At 39.6% G+C, this 22,680-nt stretch overlaps 3 protein-coding genes across 5 annotated transcripts in view; all 3 read left to right on the top strand.

Moving 5' to 3' along the window:
• The window catches only part of hoxc10a (homeobox C10a), a 138,237-nt gene that overhangs the window by 51,314 nt on the left and 64,243 nt on the right, over nt 1-22,680 (top strand). The gene's annotated exons all lie outside the window — the stretch shown is intronic.
• Nucleotides 4,574-8,824, top strand: hoxc12a (homeobox C12a). The gene is made up of 2 exons (XM_010747490.3): nt 4,574-5,386; nt 6,622-8,824. Exons 1-2 carry the CDS (start codon nt 4,798-4,800, stop codon nt 6,858-6,860), a joined length of 828 nt encoding a protein of 275 aa, XP_010745792.1. The 5' UTR covers nt 4,574-4,797; the 3' UTR covers nt 6,861-8,824.
• On the top strand, nt 18,170-21,712 carry hoxc11a (homeobox C11a). The gene is made up of 2 exons (XM_010747479.3): nt 18,170-19,285; nt 20,699-21,712. Exons 1-2 carry the CDS (start codon nt 18,421-18,423, stop codon nt 20,929-20,931), a joined length of 1,098 nt encoding a protein of 365 aa, XP_010745781.2. The 5' UTR covers nt 18,170-18,420; the 3' UTR covers nt 20,932-21,712.

The following is a 22,680-nucleotide window of genomic DNA, read 5'->3' as shown; positions in this document are numbered from 1 at the left end:
AGACTAACTTGGAGAAATATGGCGGATTATAAGCAGTGACAGGCGTTTATTTGAATGATTATTCCTGTAAAAGTAAAGAGCGCGGCAGCGGTGCAGAAGTTGTGAGAAAAATAGGCCTGTTTTAAATGTAGTCTGCATATTTGAACTTCTAATATTGAAGCACATTATAACAGAAAATACAATTTTATCAAACTTGTTTAACTTTATATTTAATGGCTGAGCCACATAACATGGCTAATCGCCAACAACATAACAGCACTCGGAGAATATGCAGATTATATTTTGAGTAGTAGGTGTAATTCAGAGGGTCAGTTTTTCTTTGCAGTTTAATTTAAAATATATTTTGAAATAATACATTTTACAGTGCAATAATACAGAAATATCCAATCACGCATATTTAAAAATTTAAATTGACACAGCTATAGAAGAAAATCTGGAATTATATTCCGTCAAACGAGCACTGCAATATTCACAATTTCCTTAAAGTTGACCTCATATTTTCACTAAAGTTGTCACTAATAATGATCAAAAGCACGGCCGGGATTAATATTTACAATGCCAAACAAAGGAAGGACTCAGAATAAACTCAGCAAACCAGATAGCATCTTTCAAAATAAAATAAAAATGAAATTAAAATGAACATAACTCAAATATTTGATGTACTTTGTGATCAGCCACTGATTTAACCTTGAAAATGTGAAATGTGTGAACAAGTTGCATTGTTTTTTGGTTATGTTTGGATGCGTCAAAGCTGCAGGCCGCTGTCAGACAGAGACATGAGACAGGGGGCTGATAACCTCTGGTGGTGACCAGAGGAAAATATCAGGAAGTGCTGCAACTGTCTCTAATTTAAGGATATTTTAGTTCACGTCAGCATTTTCATTGTTATGGCTGCCGTTGCTCAGTATTGGTACAGTTTTTAGTGCGTTTTACAGTATTTATGAAATATCAAGTTGACCGTTATGATTTTTGATGCAGAAGTTTTGTTAAAGTTGAAGGGCCTGCTTATACTGGATGGTACATCAAATGCAGAAGTTACAGATGAAGCCATGCGAGTCCTAGTCGTTTTCAGCTGTTTTGTTATGGGATTGTTTATGTGAAATTTTACATTAATGCAATCAAGGCATTGTTTTTGCGATTTCATAGTTTTTTACTGTTGGAACACGTTCAAAAATCTGAAAATCACACGTCGGAACTGTAAAAACAACAAATATATTCTTAAAATCAGACTTCCACGCTGTTGGACAGTCGTTTATTTATTTTTCTTTCATTTCTTTTCACAAATGGCTATAAGGACATATTCAACACATTTCCCAGCACTGTCGTTTGGAAACTCACACGGTTTTAAAGCGTTTTAAATTTGATTCCCATCTCCCTGAGGACATGAGGCGAGTTTGGTTTGAAAATGAATCATTTATTGATCATGAATACAGTTCTTGTGGATTCGCAGCTTAGATTTTTTAAAATTATATATTAATCATGTTAACACACACACACACACACACACACACACACACACACACACACACACACACACACTGAAGCTGTGCAGTTATAGAATTAAAAATGACATGAATAAATAAATAAAATACTATATTTCTTTATATTACGAAGCAAACCTTGCTACCATCATAACTTTATGCAAAGTGAACGTCAAGTTCAAATGTTTGTATCTATAAAATGACGCAAAGTCTTCACTATAAATGCTAGTTTGCTTTTGTTTATTTTGCACATATTTACATAGAAAATATGCAGACTGAGTGACTATTATTGTTTGCTATATTTTTATGCTGACTTTGTAATTTAAATTAAATTGTTGTTTGTATTTCCAGATGGACATGGGTTATCTTGAATTTAAAGTAATATAATACACATTTCTTCTGAGCTTATAGTCAGAGAGGATGTTGTAGCAAAGCTGTATTAAATACATTTTTAAAAAGATCAGCCAAACCGAACTAAAACGTTGCCACTTTTGTGCTTTCTTTAGACTTGCCTTGGTGGTTTGTTTTCCTTGAAGGACGCTTTAAAAGGTTTGCACAAGGCTATAACTGTGGCAACCTGCCTGCAGAGAATCAAAGAGAAAAAGGGAAGAAAAGCCCTTTGTTTAGGCTATTGCCCTGTCTGCACAGGACCAGTGAATTCCAGGAGGGTAATTTCAATATCGCGCAGACAGTGTACTAGACAGTGACCTTGACAGTGCTATATGCTCCATTTACCAAGTTTTTTTTTTGTTAAAGCAGATTCAGTCTTGAGCGCAAGACCTATAGCTTGCAGTCAGATATGACATCATTGCTGATCTAAAGATGTACTGAACAGACGAGCAGTTGTTTGAATGTGAAATGCGGATCTGAACCGGATCGGAGGCGTGGAGAGAGAGAGAGAGAGGGAGAGAGAGAGAGAGAGACGAGGCAAGGAGGCGCAACACATGGCCTCTTTTCTCCGAGGTAAACTGGCGACTTAAGCCTGCATGTTACACACTCACTGGATAACCGTCCGGGCCATTTTGTTATCAAATCAGTGTCATCACACTGCACTGTTTTGCTTTTGGTAGCTGTTATAATAATACGAGAGGCCGTGATGTGATACGAAGACACCCCAATGCTCCTCTTAAGACTGAGGCACAATATTATATTGGACTGATGTGTTGCATTGCGAGGCTCACTAACTAGATGCAAGAATGTGCAGTGATAGGAGAGGCAATGAGTCCAAGGCACAGAAACGGATCCCTGGGAGCTTCTCCAGTTTAAACATTTGATATTTTCTTTCTATTTAGAGCCAGAGCAAGGCCCGGTGCCTTTGGGTTGGTTATGATACATGGTCACAAGTCACGGATAGAGCTATCAAATATCGGCTGACTTGCAAGTTGTTCTCAAACCAATGTTTAAATGAATACTAATGTTCTCACATAACACTTCATTGGCAAATTTGTAGCAAGCTACTCTGACTATTTAGCACGCATGTGCAAGCTGCTGTAACCCTGCACCTTTTTTGTTGATCCATAACTTCATAATATGAATTATTCATTAATGAAATCAGCCTGTTTATTTTTTACTATTTCGACTCTCATCGATTATTTTATTTCCATGGTGCCATGTTGTGGAAGATGCTTTTTTTTTTAATCTATGAAAATTTAAATCAGCGCATCTCTGAATATATTCACATTATTTTATCACTTTGGCTGTTTGTCCTCAATTTAAACTGACGCTACCTCAGATGCTGTTATATGTTTATTCTGTTTTATTTATTCTAATTCCTACATCTCTTTATTCGTTTAAATGGAGTATTTGAGTTCAATATCAAGTTCAAGCCTCTGTGACTCTGCGTCGTGAACTTGAGTGGATTGACGGCGACGTACGTGCGTGCTTGGTTATATTTAGAATATATATTCTTTTTACATATTCTAATTCCGTGTCATTGATGAGTCAAACTATTTGTTTTGAACATATTCAGACTTTTTTTTCGTCATAATTGAGACATAAAAATCTCCCAAATGCTGAGTTATGGCTACTTTTGAGATCCATAAATTGATTTAGTCTTCCTTCTGTGTAGTCGGCAGTGGGTAGTGGTAGATTGTGAATTTAGAAAGGGAAAATTGGTTTGTCAAAATAGTTTTTGGAATGATATAATAGGAAGCTGTAGACGAATGGAAACTCTTCCTAGATTTATTTTTCAATTAATGAGGAGTCTGTAGAGGAATGCAAAAGTATAGGTCACAAGAATATGTTTGAGGATGATGGTTGGGCAGTTTGATGACCAAAGACCACATTTGAAATAGTTGCAACAGCTGTTGGCAGAATGCCTGAATCATGAGCAATCATGGCGAAGTTCTCCTACAGAAAACGTGCACAGTAGTTGAGTCTTTGGACAGTGTGTGTTTTGTTGGTAAGAAAAAAAAGCCCCTTTTTTTTTCTTGTCAGATCAGAGGCAAGACTACAGGATGGCATTATCATATATTTGTTCAGTGTCTTGAGAGATGCACCTACAAATCAACTAATTAGCGACATATAAAGTTGAGAGACTCCCGGCTGGTTGAATCAGTTAAGTGCCCTCTGATATCTTGTAAAATTCATATAAAAGAATTGTGAGAGGTATAACAATCCCACCAGAGTTTGGCTGCGAACGTTTATTGGAGGTATCTGTTAAAGTTGTTCATGTGAGGTGTACTAGAGAATATTATGTGAAATATACCCTCTTAAAGTAACCTTGTAGAATATCGTCCTCTTTTACAGAGCCAGTGGCTTCAACCTGCTGACCCCGTTACTGTAAATATGAGTAGAGTGCGGCAATGAGCATCAGTCTTTTCTTAAAACAAGCTTGTAAAATTGGGACATCACAGCTTTATATGACATTGAATTCAACCATAATTTGCTAGAAAACAAGATGTCATATGCACCCTCTCCTTTAAGAAAAACAGTTTTCATAAGAAATAGCATTAAAAAAAAAAAAACTTTTGCCAGCTTATAAAGATATTAAACGAGGCCATGGACAGTTCCACGAGTGTAAAAGGAGAAGCAGCCTGGTCTCCTTTTGGACTCAGCATGGATTCAAGTGAAGAAAAAACAAGATTCTACATTTTTAATAAAAGGTTTATAGTATTTTTAAAAAGCATATAAACCTCTGTAATACAGAAGTTAATGTTTTGTTTTGTCTGAGATGGACCGAGTGGGTGGTACCGTGTGTAGCAGAAGTTAGCCTGAACACGTGGTTTGAGGATAGCCAATCAGGCGCCCCTCCAGGTTTAACTATGTTAAATGTCAGATTGCAATAAACTAGAAGCTGTTGGTCGGGCCCGCGGAAATGGGCGAGCATAATCTCCTTAATCCAGGGTTTGTGGGACCTTTGGTAAACATCCACACTGGAGACACATTTTACTTTCCGAATTTTAGAGCCTCAGGGGGACAACTGGCGGGGCTACCGTCTCTCTCCTACCCGAGAAGGGACAATGTTTGCTCCCTCCCGTGGAATCCTTCGGAGCCGTGCAATGGATACTCTCAATCCTACTTTAGCAGCCCCGTGTCTATTAACCCTTCTTTCAACCGGTCGTGTGAAATTACAAGACCAGAAGAGGGTAAATGTTATTATAACAACGGCAACGGGAACAGGGAGACCTGTTCAGGTGGCAGCAACCTCAAACGAGAGGATAGGGCGAGAGACACATCATCATTAACATCTGACCACGGGATGCACAGTGGAATTGGCAGCACGGTCGCCTTTTCCAAATATGATTATGGGACCGAGCAGCTAACGCAAGACCCGCCATCCTGTCAGTCAATGGAGTCCGACTCCAGCTCCTCTCTGCTCAACGAGGGCAGCAAGCCTTCATCCAGCGACACACAGACCCTGGTGTCACCGGGAAGCCATTCAAGCAACATAGCCGCAGGCGGAGGTAGGTGCTCAATTTTTTAATTCCCTAATTTTTTTTTTTTTTTAATAAACGCACGTTTACATTATTGACAAGGGGGCTGCACGTAGCGTACACTTGCGGTATTACACCGTCATTAGAGCTCGTTATTTTGATGCACAACTTGCAGCCCTATACTAGCCTGCAGGGTACTTGCGTGGTGTGCAAACGCCGCTAGGGGCTGCCCTAAAATACCTCACGGGCCATGTGGTTGTGTACAGTTACAGATAACCCCACCAAACCATATTGCCAAGCAGCTTTAGAATAAAAGATCAGCCCTGTCACTGCATTTCATAGCTTCAAAACGAGAGAGTAAAATTCTGGCACATAAGTGAGTGATTTTGGTGTATTGTTGCACTTAATACAAACAAAATTAGCGCAGTGATTTAAAGAGGTGAGGCGCTTTGGTTGACTGCATCGAATAGAGAGTTTTCTTTTTAATGACTCGTAAACAGAATTAATATCTGTCGCTGTGTACTCAAGAGTAATTTAATATGCTCTGAAACTCGCAAATAAGTAGGGGTATTTGCACGCACGGCTTAATTATCACGTTAATGCTACTTTAACTGCAACAATAAAACTTCCTGTGACACACACCGCTGTATACTGGTGGTCTCTGCACAGGGGGGGCTGAAAAATAAGAAACCCCTATGATTAAAAATTTCACAAAATTTGACAGCTTCTGATGGGCCGGATTGGACATGAGATATGTCCAGGCAGTTCAGAGCAGAGACCAAAACAAATCCAGTTTCACTGTGTGTGTGTGTCTGTGCCTGTGTGTGTGTGTGTGTGTGTGTGTGTGTGTGTGTGTGTGTGTGGAGGAAGTGACAGCTTCTAGGGGCGTCAGTTCTCTGAATCCTAATATAAAGCAGAATAACAACATCTGGGGTCTTTTGCAAATAACAGAAATCATCTTCAGATAACGGAAATAGGCCTACTGTCTGCGTTTGAATGGCGGCAGACATCTTTTGGAAAACTGAGTACTTTATCATTATAATGCAATTTGACTTCAAGATATAATGTTCTGGTTGATCTCCAGAATAAAACTTAAACGTATATTAAATCCACTAAGTCTACCACAAGGCAATTACCCAAGCTTTGCCTGAGACAACTGATGCCCCTATAGGCTCCTCATAACCTTGGAGGTGACCGTGATTTTGCAACTGTGGTGACTAATCCGTTGTATGCCCCCCCCCCTCCTCCTCCTCCCTCTCCTCCAGCTGCCCCGTGGTACCCGATGCACACTCGGACCAGAAAGAAGCGTAAACCGTATTCCAAACTTCAGCTGGCTGAGCTAGAAGGCGAATTCATGATGAATGAATTCATCACCAGGCAGCGGCGGAGGGAGCTCTCCGACCGGCTGAACCTCAGCGACCAACAAGTCAAGATCTGGTTCCAGAACCGCAGGATGAAGAAGAAGAGACTCATGCTGAGGGAGCAAGCTTTGGCCTACTTTTAGAGATGCGGCAGAAGGTGAATCGATGGGCAGTAAAAGCCAAGCCTTCGCTACGCTCCCTTAGGTCTTCTTTAAATGCATGCACTCATCTATCCATCTTTTACATTGCCGGCAGTTATTACAACATTTTATTTTATTTTATTTTATTTTGTTCTCAAAGGTGCGGGCTACACACGCCCAAAAACAAGCCACTACCTGGTTTGAATTCTACATGTCACTAAGACTACCTTCATGTTTGGTATAATCGCACAAAAAAAGCTGTGAGAATGTGTTTTCTGTGTCGGATGCATCTCTTGGATTTTTCCTGATTTGTCAAGAGATCAGTCTACGCCCTAACTGTAAGCCACGCGAAATATTGTCATTAGGGCAATAGCTCAGTTTGGGAATACACACAAACACAACATCCTTTTTAGGTCTTTAGTTTTTACTCAGAGAACATGAAGAGGGAGCGGGGCCACTTGGAAAAATCTGAAAAATAAAATAAGTGTGAATTTAGAAAGACAGGATTGACTGGCAGGCTGGAGCCGCATCCGCGCAATAATTTCTCTGAGGTTATGACCTGATAAAGAAGAACCTCCCTCCCAGTTGCTTAATACTTCAACACCCATCATATGTTGGGGTAAGAGGGATATCACCTTATCTCCTTTCTTTAGTTTTCACCACGGGTAGTGGGCACGTTCACGGTCACGGGCATGGAGTCTGGGAGTCTGGGAGTCTGCATGTGGACAGGGAGGACTAAAACCGCAATGTAATCCATATCGATATCTTTATGACTGCGCATTGACAAATTAATTGCCAGGACTTTGTTCATGTGCTAACGAGTTTCTAAAAGTATCTTTCTTACTTTTATTACCTTTCAACTTGTCTTAACAACAACCACAGACTCCTGCATGGGTTGCATTTTTTTTGTTTGAGTGAGATCACCGTTTGATTACGGTTCTGAGCTGCTATTAAAAAGTCCAGTTAAATAAAAACAAAAAATCTGTGTATTCTACAATAACTCGCTTGGCTCTGGAATGGAAATATTCACCAGTACAAGGAGGCTACGTTTTTTTTAGGCCAAATTGATTTAAATAAGGGAGCCGCCTAAAGTTGCAACTGGGAGGGGGGGTTTAGGTTTTTTGGCCTGAAAGAGCATTTCTGAAACTTGGTGCTCATATTGAAGATAAATATGTAGAAATTTAGAAAGTTAATCATAGGCCTATAAGTGTGCGCTCCTTTATTTCGGGGGGAGTACAGTGCATCATCTGTCATGTATAACGAGTAAGCTATAGCAGTGAAATGTATTTGCAGCATGTTATTGATGTGAAATAGCTATAAGTCATGTTCTGCGGGCCACTTTTTCTGTAGGTGACTTTTTTTATACATTTTTGTTTCCTGAACAAATCAAAAGCAAACACCATCTAAAACATTTTTGACACAAACGTCAACAAAGAATGTATTATTATTTTAAATATTATTATTATTAATATTATTATTATCAGAGTGGAAGGACGGATGGCCTATCAGGCCTACTCAATGTACTTGCTCCTTGCAATGTGCTCAATGTTGTCCCTTTCCTTACCTTGTACTCGTGTATAACTTTGTAAAATGAAATCACATATGTTACTATTTGCATCCTATTTGAGGATCCCTTATCGCTATGTAATAGTGCTTTATGTTAATGATCGTCTTGTACAATATCGCATTCCATATAGCCTATTTGTGGTCGTAAGGGTTGGAAATGTAGGCCTATTATGTTATACTGCCAAAAATGGAAATATAAGAAATGGTATGCAAGAAGTGTTACCATACATGACATTTAAAGAAACCCTGTTTCAGTGTAATAGTTGTTATTGTCCTTTTATTTCGTCCCTCATTGCATTCCCTTCTTTGCGCTTGTAAGGATTGCTACGTTGTCTTGTAAAAGTAATAATGATATGAATGTATATCCGTAAGGTCTTCAATAAACAGAATATTGAAACGTTTATTGGTGTTATCCCTCAGTCTGTCATTAGGTTGCCTCTCTCACTGTTCTGCTCTAAAATCGTGGTTTCTCTGCGCTGACTGGTGGGATTATTTTATTAGACGTGACCTGTAACGCAGTTTAAAAATACATGTGTCCAACCACCGCAGTGAAATAAAGATCTGAACATTAATGGGACATTTGGAAGCATTTGAGAGGGTGTTTTGTTGGCGCATAATTGTACATGCTGTGAACTATAATCAATAGGAGCCCACACAGGTTGGACTTGTTTTTTTATGGTCGCTCAGATACAAAGGTGGGCTATAGGTAGCTATGATATCATGTAATGCAAAATGGCGGCCAGATGCATATTCTAAACCCCATCTTGCATGCAGTGTTGTTCCTATTTTATTGCAGTCTGGAACACTACGACAACTATACGACAACTACATTAGTTTTAGGCTACAAAGACATTTTCACATTTTTTCTGCAGCTTTGTGGTTTCCCTTGAAGTTCGACCTAATCAATGTCACTGGTATGCTACAAGCCTATAACGGCGCAGCTAAACACGCAATAGCTCTGTTAAAGCAGTAATAGGGTTACACCCCAGTGCTCCATATAGTCAAGCATCTTGGCCTGTTCTGTCCCCTGTACCATCACATGTTCTGTTTCCCATTATGGATTTAAATGCGTGATAATCGGACACGAAAACATGGTTTATGAATACATGCACACAAAACAGATCAGGAAAAAAAAAACTTTGTCAAATGGCACACTTACAAACGATGGTTAAATAATAAACCCATATCTGAAATCCACAAAGCTCTCCCTACTGGTAAAGAAGTGTAAAGCAATGCAGGGCTGTGCAGTGTGTTTTCTATCAGCTAACTAACCAAACATTACTGCGTCTGTCCTCAACAGCTCCCAGTCTCAGTTAGGTGAAGTAGATCCACTGGAAACTGTTGTGCTGTCTCAGTGTTGAGATCAGATGTTGCCTTTTCAGTGAACTGTGAACGGCCGCTCCTGCAATCGACCCACTGGATGGCCTTTCTGGGTTAGTCTGTCCATGATCACAACACAAATACGCACATGTAAGATGATGTGGGCTCATTACCAAGCGCAATCCTCTTGGTACTGTATTAACTACCAGCTTGAACATTAATCAGTTAAGATATATTTAGATTCAGTGTAATTACAACAAGACATCTATAGCTCTGAGCTGGTAAACGCCTCGCTGCAGCACTAAACTCTTCTCTCTTGTACTGTAATTATTCCTCTGCAGCTCACAGAAGACTCTATCTGTGCCTCTTTACCTCACTACAAACCTTTCCCCAATCTCCATCTTTCCCTGTTAAGCTACATATATCTTTCTTGTGTATTCATCAACATGAATACATAATAGTTGTTTTTTAAAAACATATATTGTTCATAAAGTACATGTATGGCATGAAAATAAAAGCTGTAATATCCTCCATGAGAGAAAAGGGCCGTCTGGATGCGCTGCAGATATGAAAAAAATATCATTATAAAACGCTGGTTTCCAATATTACCTCTGTAAATATTATAAATACGCATGTAATTCAGCCATGTTGTTTGTGGATATACAATATACGTCTAGTCAAAATGAGACTAGATTAAAAAACAAAAAACATATGGCATCCGCTGATTTAATGTTTTGGAAAAATGCTCTCCGTGTACATTTGCGCATCTGATTAAAGGTGGTTTGAAGATTTATTTCAGCTGAATAACCACATAGAATTTGAACTTTGATTGCAGAGGGTTTACTGGTATCTGAATTTGAACTGTTTCCTCTGTATAATTGGAGAAATGCATGCGTAATGTTTTGATAGGCACATTTTTACGCACGGACAACGTCCATGTGTCCGTATATGTTTTAATCAAAGACATACACCGTGTATTAGTTTTGAAGTGGCGCCAGTCTGATGCAAAGCATAACCAGTAAGTGTACCAAGTGTTTGCTGCAATATGATAATAATCAAGACTATGAAATAATGCCGGGGGAGATCTTAAGCTGCGTATATTGAATTTGATCATCCAGAGGACATCATTCATAACAACTCCAATCTTTTTAGCCTATCAAACGCGCTGTTGACCACGAAAGAAGATAAACTAGTGTCTCATGTTTGTGTATTGCCTTGTTAAATGGGTTAGAGGAGAATAATAGATGCAAAATCTACTATGACACTATTGCATGTCGTGCAATGCCTCAGCCATTATTTGTAAAAAAATAAAACTAAAAACATCTTCAAGGTCAATTATGTTCCAAATATTGTCTAAAACCTTTAAAGTGTGCAATAAATCGTGTCCATGCAGGTGCTGTTGAAATTTAAACGTGAACAATTGTAATAACTTAATTAGGTTCAATTATTTATATTTCTAGTTTTATATGCCTTTGAGCTTGTAAAAATGCGCAAAACAATCTGGCGATATGGAAAAGAGAGCGAGGGAGAGTGGGTATTAACCAGCATCCATGATTTGTAAAATAAACAAAATGCAACAGACTAGCGTTCAGTTAACAAAGTGTAAACTGAAATTTACAGCAGCGACAATCTGCATAATTTGTTAACACAAATGTATTCTGACAACAAGAAAATTGTTGTAAACACGAAAACAACTCACAACAGTGGGCACAGCGTGAATCTCGTTTATTACCAAGATTAAATGATGTAAACAGCGGTTTGTGTTTCCTGTGTAAAACGTTAGGATTATTTGGGCTGAATAACATGGCAGTCTGCTCTTTGAACGGTGCCAAACGGATATCTGAACGTGTAGTTTTAACTTGAACTTCAAACCAGACCTATCTGCTGCTCATGTTTTGTTTGTCTTGCCTGTGTTTCCTGTTTATACAGGTATTTCTATCCTTTATTTAGTGTTTTCCCCCTTGTAACAAATAATCTTGTGCTAGAAACGTTTTTTAAAAATGCTTTCACGTCCAACAAACCACCAAACATTGCACTGCGTCTGTTACCTGTCGTCCCGTCTCCTCAAAAGCTAAATATGATCACAGCATAACAGCTAATGTTAGTTTGTACTTATTTGTCTTGTCTGTATTCTTATTTAGTTTAATTCACTCCTTACAGGATATAAGAGGGAATAGAAAAGGCAACTAAAAAAAAACTGTCACCATTGCGGACTACCTCAAGATATTTGGACTGTAAAACAGGATGGAATCTGAGTTGGCTTTGCAGGTCTTTACAATAGGTCTTTCACTGCTCTTGAGCACTTTTGACTTTGAGACTGGCTAAATCTGTTTATGGCGGCCTGTCTCCGCGTCCCAAAGGTCAGTGAGCTTCACAGTGCCCTTCGCAGAGAACTTGTGTGGCATGTGGTCTGCGTCCCCCGCCACCCCTTTGCCGTTTATGGTACGGAGCTGGCTGGAGAAATAGAAAGCAATGTTATTCCTACTAAAGTGTAGTGTGTGTGTGTGTGTGTGTGTGTGTGTGTGTGTGTGTGTGTGTGTGGAGGAGAGTGTTAATGTGATAGAGAAAGGGAGGATAGATAGAATGCTTAACATAAAAGATCCATATCGTTCCAATCATTTCAGAACTGTTATATATTGATTTTGACATGATTTGAAATGAGTTCTCTATGAGCTCTATTTTTCTTGAAATGTACTATCTTATCAATTTGTTTTTCAATAGTATCGCACGTCCAGCAACCATTATTACGGAGTGTGAAGGTTTCATTGCTGCTTTGGAAGAGCCGGAATCCTCTTAGACCAGTTGTCTCTGATGGAGAGAGAGATGAGAAACATCTTAGATTTTCAAAAACTGATAGATGTCGAGATTGGAAATGAGCCAACTTTTTTCATTGCGTTGTTCTTGTTTAGTCTGCCCCACTGGGATTTTTTATTTCATATTTTTTGACATGGCGTGATAACACAGTAACAATGTAAAGAGTATTTACGGCATCTGTCATAGCCTGAAGTGATATTTTGATCAGTCATTTACACAGTATTCTTTAATCTCAGTTTTTCAATTTTTGGAATAAATTGGTTGATTTGTCTCTTTTATTTACCTTTACCTCTGTCTACCTCATATAGAGCATTCTTCCTAAAGGTTTAGCATTTTGGAGGTGGACTGTCCTTTCCATGCCGATGCTAGGGTCCTAACACACTCACTGAAGGTCAAGTATGCAGCTTAGAGCTGCACAACCGGTGGTGCCTGCTTAAATCTCTTACCATTTATACAAGATGGAAAAATTCTATGTCACCTGTTCATGTTTGTTTTCAGTATCGGTTCAGGACACATGCTGTGTAGCCTTGACTCCCTCCCCTAAATGAATATCAGTATTTTTGTTTGTAGTTTCTCTGTGTTTAAAGGCCTGGCTCTGAAGAAAAGCTAGGAAAATCTGCAGCTCAGACGGAAAAGCAAACATTAGTGCTAAGTGTTTGAGCAGGCTTTTCAACGATATCTGACTCTGTAGCGTAAAGCTCAGAGCTTCTATTCTGGGTCCACATACTGGACCACTCCTTTGCAAGGCCAGCGCGAACTAAAATAATGCATTTTGCCCACCCGCTGCAAAAGCAACCAGCCAGTGCGCGCTTCGTCTCAATTGAAATGAATGCACCGAATACACGCTGAATTCGCACTGATTATTCTCATAATGACAAATGTTTTTTTTGTTGTTGCAAATTTAAACACTTGAAGACAATTCCATGTGTCACCTGTGTCTCCCCCCTACATGCACATAAACAAACCGACACGACGTTAGTGACAGCAGGCTAGATTTGACCAAATAATTAAAATGAAAGTACGACTGACAAAATATCAGAGTTATGTCAAAATGTAATCAAACTCGGGTTTTGTTTTCATTTTGTCATCATGACAAAACTAAGCATATTATCTGTAAGTCAGCAAATTCCAAAACAAACCATTGTGTAATGGCTCGCAAGTCGTGCGTAATTTTGTGCCGTCTTGTGCGTAATTTCCGAAACGTGCGAAAACCATTTTATTTAGGATACCTAATCAACCCTGAATTGTTATTCAGACACCGGAAATATTATCCCCGCTTATTTTAAACGGTGATACCAATATTTTAGAAAATTAACTGTGCAGTTAATAGAGGGATAATGCAGGCCGCGCCTAAAAATATCTTTTTAAATATACCGGCATGTGACAGACCATAGCCCTAAGTACTTTCGGCACATAAAATGCTCTTTATTTTGACTTTTGTAGAATACTAACCGCGAAGCTACGAGCCCCTCTAGCAAAATATCAAAGACAAGCTTCACTTTTGGCTTATCTTGAATTTGTTCAAAGATAGATACACTTCAGTGCACTGTATGCCTGCTCGAGGGGCCTTCAGGTTTTTCCAGGACATCTAAATAACACAGGAGCATGAGCCAGCAGTCACTATTGGGCGATTTCTTGAGATGTGAAATCATTTAATACTTCTAATAAAAAAGTTAACACGTTGTTGTGAAAGCTTTATATCCTAGTGGTTGAAAGAGAAATACACTCTGGAGATTGCTCTAAATGTAACAACAACACACATCCTTATCTTGTAAGCTATTGTTGCAACCACAGACGCTTCACGCTAGGTGCATTCACTGAGACCTCAGTAAAAAAAAAACAAGGCTCTTTAGTGTTGCTTGAAACTGTTCGCAGCTCATACACCCAAGTTTAACTGCCCGACTTACATCCAATTAAACTTATCTAGGCCATGAGGGGACAGTAATATGATTACACAGGCTTCCCACATTTAGCCTTGACTTCAGCTAACTGCGCAGCAGTGTCTTGGTGAACTGCGCCCATTGTGTGTGTGTGTGTGTGTGTGTGTGTCGCTGTGTGTGTTGTGTGAATGTCGTATCATTTGGCACAGGATTTATCGACGCAGAGCCAAAACACTGCAATATTTAGGAGCGTCATTTTTTGAACAGAGTTCTTCTTAACAAGAGGGTGACACCTAGGTTAACCATTGTAATTATGGCGCTAGGTAGCAATACATAACTTAAATTCCGCAGACACAGTCGTAAAGTTAGTGCTCCAACAGTGATATTTAAGTGAAGAATGGGAAATGTTTACAACAGCTCCTCTTTGGAGCACTCGACTGAACACTCTGACTATTCATTAAAATGGTTTGGACATGCATTTACAATATTGTTTATCACTGCACGAGTACTTATAAGATAGAATAAGTAAGGGATTAATAAGTCAGATACAGACCCTTTGCGTGCAAACTCTGCATATACTTAGTCTGCTCATTTGGTGCAAGCAAATCAAACTTTCCTGGGTCCTACTGCTAGTGGAATATCAGCTGCTCTAAGTCGTCCATCCAGGGAATTAAACACATGGTAAACCTTATTCTGTGACTGGTGGTCTGAGTGCACCAAGGCGAGAATAGCCAGTGTTTAAACCCTCGGAAGGCGCATATTGCTAAGTAATGGACGCTGACTGGTCATATTTTGGCACATAATGGCAAATACTGCGACCTTAAACGCAGCCACGAGTACTGTTTCCTATTCGTTTAAACGCCTTAATGCCTCTTGTGTACTACTTTAAACTCATCCTTCATATTATTCCGTTGTCTTGATCAGAAGCCCTAACTTTTGAACTTCATTATTGCATCACTTATTTATACTTCGCATTACTTATTTATACCGCGCTAATACGCACCAGTGAAATTATTATGATGAGGAAATGATTTGACAACATTGTTTTGGACTGAATGTTATTTCCTGCTGAAAGAAAAGTTTGTAGCCTTGTTTTTATTTATTGCCGTGAAACATTTCTTTTTTTTATTCTACAGATGATATCAAGCTGTATTCACAATAATGTTGACATACGGATACATTTTAAATGTCGTAATTCAGAACCTTTATTGTAGGCCAATTAGTATGGCGGGTTTTCAGTTTCTAGAAATTCAACTTCAGTTTCGAGCCCTGTGTTTTATCTTTTTAATTGTACAGTGTATATTTTATACTGTTGTAGGCAATGACATTTTGATGTGCGAAGTATTATTATTGTTATGCAACTGTACAACAGTGATGCTGCAGCATGTGTGGAGCATGTGTCCATACAGGCCACAGGCCAGTATGTTTACACAAATATTTTAATGCGGTTGATTTGCTAGTAAAAATCACATCAGTAGCTGTGCTTCACGGGGCTGAAATGAACTTATGTATTCTCGTTTTTGCGCATTGTTAGTCACGTTTACAATCTCCCTTATTTGTATTAATTTAACTGAAATGTTTAGTCTTGCAAAAACGTCAAAATACAAAATTTGAGAACATTTTAGTCCATTAAAAGTGGCCTAAATTGCTACAGTTATTACATGGACACCCAAAACCAAGTTGTAGAAAAAATGCCTTATGGTGTTCGGTGTTAAAATTCAGCCATTGGTGTTTTTTTCTAAGTTTCAGAATATCTAGTTGCTGAAATCCAAATTCCTCTCATTCTCAACGTTTATGGTTTTCTATAGAACAAAGGGATTTAGCGTTACTACAGCCATTCGGAGTTTTATGGTGGACGTAGAGAGGATTTTAGTGGTCAAATTCAAGTGCTGTGTCTGGACAGCTGTCTGCTTTCTTTGTACTTGGATGCAGGATGCATCATGTGAGACAACCTTTTGTCTGTAGCGGTAGTAAACAAGCTAATGCCAATGCCACCTTTTTTTTTTTTTTTTCCACAAATACCCCTGCAATGGAAGCTCATTTCCAATGCTGAGGGTCTGATGATGTTGCTGGTTCGCCCTCTTTGCTGCTGGAAATCACCAAAGACACTAACTTTGTTTTCAATTATTTTTAAACAACACAGGTGTCCCGTAAGTGATTGTAATAGTGTTATTGGAATATTGGACAATAATTCAAGAGTCTTTTCCAACATTTAGGAAGTAGCCTATAATCATAAACAATGGGCCATCATATTAATTTCACCTTGTGATAGTATCAGTTAGTCTATAAAGATTCGAAGATGAGCCTCAACAGTACAATTAAAAGTTTACAATGACGTAGGAAAGAACACGCAGGCGCATCTTTTCTCCAAAGCATTCATTTATTGCAATTTGTTATGAAAAAATAAATAAATCCAGAGGACATGTATCTCTCTTTTTAGCAGTCACCCACAGATAAATGTCGACAGCACGGTGGAAAATAAAATGATCACAGCAGTTTGCAGCATCAGCTGGGACTTATTTAATTTTAGAGGGAGACGTCGGATACATTCATACTGCTTGGTCAATAAGGCCCTCTCTGAGTGGCCTATAAGTAACCGTTTACAAGAAGACTAATTGTTGCTCTGCTTTGAAGCTTATAGATAAAAGATACGACCCAAAACATTTAATTTGATAGACCTGGGAATGCAAGGAGGCACCATATACCAACATATCAAATGAGTATTTTCAGAGTAACAGGCTCACACATTGCGGTGATATTCTGGGCGGTGTTGTCAATAATAATGCCGAATCCAGCAATGTGAGGGGAGTAAATATGTTTTTCCTGAGTTTGTGTTTATGTCATCAGGGCACATTTTCCTACTGGAGGAGATGCACGGTTCCAGGGCTTTCACTCCTCGTAGCACTCCTGCAGTAACTCCAGCAACTTGGGTCTTGAATTGCGCAGTAGCCCTCCTTAAAGCAGACTCTGTCATGATCCAAAGTCAAAGGGAATAATGGGAGTGGGCCGATTACTTTAGCTTGCACAGTCAACATATGCATGCTGTGTATTCTGCATTGGCTAACCGCTGGTTCAACTTTATTTTACAACATAATTATAGCCGTCCACTACTCGGTATACCGTAGCAACGTTTTTAATTTGGTGAAAGAGGAAAAAATAAATAAATAAAATGGATTATTTCATCATTCAATATTTTGAGGAATTTTAAATAGATTATCCCGGCTCATCCACACTGCTCTTTTTAATAGTCATGTGTGCAGCAGACTCGTGTAGCCACTAAGAAAGAATGAAAAGAGATCAAAACAAATAATATGACCCTCATGAAAGGATGTCCTGCATTTGCACAGACCACAGTGTAAATGCTCGAGGGAGTCTCAGAGATTTGTAGGAGAAGGCGTCATTCACTGTGAATTGTTAAACTTTGAGGAAATAGTGAAACGACTATAGGCTCGTGGAATTGCCTTTAACAGGTTTATACTTCATTTGGGCCACAGTCACAGCGAGAACTGGCTCAGAGTACTCAGATTTTGCACTGCGTGTATCAGTGTCAGTCATAATAATTCCTCATTCTATCATTAAAATCTTAAAAATTACCAGATCAGTAGCTTTCGTGGTGGGGGTAGTAATTCTCATCTATAGTAATAGTTGTTGTTATTGTTATGATAAATAATAATAATAATAATAATAATGATAATAATAATCTTACCTGTAAAATTCCATAACACTATGAAATGCATGTCACTGAGTGCACTCTGCAGTTTGTGCTATGCCTGTTTAAGGAGCTGTAGCTGTTTAGCTAGCCCACCACCAGCCCATAAACATAAACACACACAGCACATATCTCTCTAATTGTCATAAGCCTGCAAACAGGAATCTGTTACTGGTTTTCTTAGTGCGCCTGTGGTGAAAATTATTCGTTTGAAGCTCGGAGATCTTACCTAAAGCCAACCACTCCTACACATCCAACTCTTCCAAATTGATATATGACAATATCTACTTTCGATCACGTGTCTGCGGGGCGACTTAGACGGATTGCGCGTCATCTCGCCTTCCCAAATTTTTCCCTTCTGCTGCAGCTCGTATCCAAAACATCTATCTATAGTACGGAGTACGAGAGAGAGAGAAAGATGTTTAACTCGGTGAATCTGGGCAACTTCTGCTCCCAGACGCGCAAAGACCGGACATCCGAGTTTGGGGACAGGACGGGCTGCGCGTCCAACATCTACCTCCCCAGCTGTACCTACTACGTCCCCGAGTTTTCTGCCGTCTCCTCGTTTCTTCCACAGGCCCCGTCCCGGCAAATCAGCTACCCTTATTCCACAAATCTGTCTCAGCCGGTACGGGAAGTTTCATACGGCTTGGACCCTGCTAGTAAATGGCACCACAGAAGCAATTATGCATCGTGCTACTCGGGAGAGGATCTGGTGCATAGGGACTGTCTTCCACCATCCACCATGACAGAAATGCTTATGAAGAACGAGAGTGTGTACAGCCACCACCATCACCATCACACCCATCCGGGCTCCAATCACCCTTCCACAGGTTTTTACTCCGGCGTGGGGAAAAACAACGTCCTCCCCCAGGGTTTCGACCGCTTTTTTGAGACCGCATACTGCAGCAGCACGGACAATCAGTCAGACAATTGTTTACAAAAGGGCGAGGGGGGAAAGCTGGAAAGCGACTCCCAGGAGCAGCAGCAGCAGCAGCAACAGCCCACAGCCTCTGTACCCGGAGCTCCGGAGCAGGAAAAGGACCCAGAAGATGAGGAGGAACATACAAATTCAGGCTCATGTACTTCTTCCTCCGCAACAGCCAAGGACGGCAACGCCAGCAAGAGCAGCCACTCGAGTAGGTATACCGAAGCTGTAAAATGGGGGAAGGTTAAGGGGACTAGCCCGGTGTTTTGTCGGTCAGATTTTATGTGGAGTTTTATAAGCATTCAAAGGATTTTATTATAACCCTACAAAGCTCTTTCTTGCAACGAGAAGAATTTTTACGATGGGAAAGCGCTTTGAAAAAAGGGGGATGTTATACACAGACGCCTCTATGGTGAGAGTCTGTGAAATTTTTAAGAGAGAGCTATTGTGACAAATGTTAACTTTGATCATGAACTTGCGTTGGGCATTTTAAGGGATTTTCTCGTTGGGCTGTCGAGAGTAAAAACCAATTGGGCAGAACATTGCTTTTGGCGTCTTGTGAATTTTCTTTTAGCACTGGGTTTGCCCGCAAAAGACATGCTGCACAGAGTATTACACACTTTACGGTTAAATGCATTCTTATCTATCCATCTCTGCATCTGCCTATCTGTCTAATGGCAGATTGGAGCCGTTTTCTTCTATTTACAGGCAGACAGTAAATGAATTATTGGTAGAGAATCGAGTGTTAGGCTCGTCCATTTCTAAGAAGAATGCATAGGTCTGCAAATTGTGGTATTTCCTCAGCAGACGCCTGAGAGAGGGAGAGAGAGAGAGGGAGAGAGAGAGAGGGAGAGAGAGGAAAAAGCTGAAGTCCAAATCCATTCCACCTATCTACTAATGATTTGCATGCTGACTGTCATTATTGGTAACTGGAATGACTAACATGAAGTGAAATTGTGCTTGGTTTAAAGTGCAAAAATAGTTATTATTGCAGCACACATGAGGTCTTGTCAGTGTTTAGCTTCATGTACATTGTATTAGCCCCTGTCAGGTTGCAGATAGAAGCTAACTGATTCTGCTGTTTGCTCCTCTCCTTCACACAAAAACCATAAAAAAAATATATATCTATTTCCCCAGTCACCTGTTTGATAAGAAGTTATAGGGCCACAGAGGTCTACACAGGCCATTGCAAACATGGGCAATGCATTTCAACTCACTGCCAAAAGATTGTGTAAATTGTTAGTTTAGCTCCAGAGGTATGTGGCGCACATAATGCGCTGAAATACTTTTGTTGTTTTATATTTATAACAGATAAACACGTACTTAGAGGTTGTAAGTTGATATTATTTCCTCCAAGGGATTCGGATATTTAACACTCTTTATGGCTGGTTTATCTGATAGCCTCAGCTACTTTGCTTAAAGAATGTTGACTGAAATGTTATCATTACCAAACGGAATGCTTAGCATTTTGCACGTCTATAGTCACCTCAGCACTAGAATCTATTTTTGTCCCTACCCTTTTTATATATATATATATGTAATATTGTTGTTAATTAATGTGATGTCGCTGTTTTCCCGTGACACTGATTTTATTTTAATTTTATTTTTTATTTGTTTTGTTCAGGCACTCCTCGTACAAGGAAGAAGAGGTGTCCATATTCCAAGTTTCAGATTCGAGAGCTGGAGCGGGAATTCTTCTTTAACGTTTACATCAACAAAGAGAAAAGGCTTCAGCTTTCCCGAATGTTAAACCTCACCGACCGCCAGGTTAAAATTTGGTTTCAGAATAGAAGGATGAAAGAGAAGAAGCTGAGCAGAGATCGCCTCCAGTACTTCTCTGGAAACCCCCTTTTGTGAGCACGAGCAAAGAGTGTCACAGTCTTGGTCAGTGACATTAAGGCCTACTCTTATCTGGTTGAATTGTAATCGTGGGCATAAGCATTTTCTAAAAGGAGCCCACATCACCAACAGTGCAATGTTAAAGTGGACAGTGGGAGTAATAGGCCTGCATGGGATAAAGTCGCCATTTTCTTATTGCCCCACGGGCGCGGCGGTGAATTTCTAGGTGGTCCCCAGAAAGGCCTACATGGTTAGAATAATCATTTATACCTATGCTGTTCTTGAATATGTCCCTCTATTTATCACGATTCTCCATTGTGTTTATTCTATTGTTCATATAGACATATTTGTTGTTAAAATATCAAATGTAACAAACAATTTGAATCCTTATTGCGCAGACAACTTTTAGCTCCCCCCTTCCCTCTGGTCTATGTATATAGCATATCATTATCTAATTATTTCTCGACCAGAGTATGAACGACTTATAGAAAACCTCCAGGCTGCATTTTTTTCCGCCATTGAGAACTGTGACGTCCAATCTGTGAAAGTATACCCCCCCCCCCCCTGTACAGAGTAGCCTATGCAATGTGCATTCGTGACTGTAAATAGGCGTATGTTGAATTTCCTTTCCTCTATCCCCTGCTGCTATTTTTCAGTACACTGCCCATACAACAGCTTTAACGCCAACACTCGTTAAATTATTTGCTTCAAACATTGGTGCTTTGGATTCCAGAGAGGAGGAACTGATTGTTGGCCTGTGTATCATTAATATAATACCTATGAAATAAACAGAAACGTATAGGCAAAACCCAACGACTTTGTGCTTTTTGTACTGTCATTATCACGCTTACTGATATGACTTCACTTATTCCTGACAGCCGCAATGTTTGCTGCTTTTTATTTCTTTCTTTATATATATATATTTGCTTTTGGTCATGGAAATAGCAAACTGCTCATAAATGTGTGTATCACCTAAAACTGTTGGCCTACATACATACCATCAGCACATTTTTAACTTGTGTTTATGGCCAGTTCATGATGATGCACAACGTTTGCTGTGGTAGATTCGGTGGCGGTTGTGAAACTAAGAAAGAAATAACGTCGGCGGGCCTACTCTTGTCAGATTTTTTGCCAGTTTTAAGGTTGCATCCCTCTTTAAAGATCATGTTTGAATTTTAGCAAGCATGTTCAACAAATATAGAGCCCAGATCTTAGAAATATAGAGAAAGAGAGTGGAATGATAACCTCGTTTAGTGCCCACTAAATGGAATCGCCACTCTTGTAGTCTAGACACTGCCATAAAGACAGAGGCACTAAATGGCTATTTCTTTCTCTTAATTGCACCGTCTGTTCGGGGGGAATGGCGTTCACTTCCGCAGTAAATAAGTAAACAAGTCAGACTGGATGTCCGAAAAGGGGGAAAAAACTTGCCAAGAGGTTTCGACATGAACTCGGCTCTGTGCAGTCTGCAAAGTCAAACCAAACCCCAACCCCCTCTGCACACAACTGTCATGTCCACCACTCTTCTAATCTGCAAGTCGGAAAACCGCAGCAGTCTTTCCAGAGTAGGGATGTTTTTTTACTTAACTTTTTATTTTAATATATATATATATTTATATATATTTATATTTATGTGTGTATGTGTCCATTCAAGTTCACAGCAGGATGTTTGTATAAGTACTTAGCGGGGTGTTGTTTGTTGTTGACCCTAATTATCAGGAGTATATTTGCCCAGCCTCTTGACTTGTGCATGTGCGTTTCCCACAG

This window comes from Larimichthys crocea, chromosome XV (assembly GCF_000972845.2).
Source record: "Larimichthys crocea isolate SSNF chromosome XV, L_crocea_2.0, whole genome shotgun sequence".
In the NCBI taxonomy this organism is placed as follows: domain Eukaryota; kingdom Metazoa; phylum Chordata; class Actinopteri; family Sciaenidae; genus Larimichthys; species Larimichthys crocea.
This window is presented reverse-complemented; position numbering and strand designations above follow the sequence as displayed.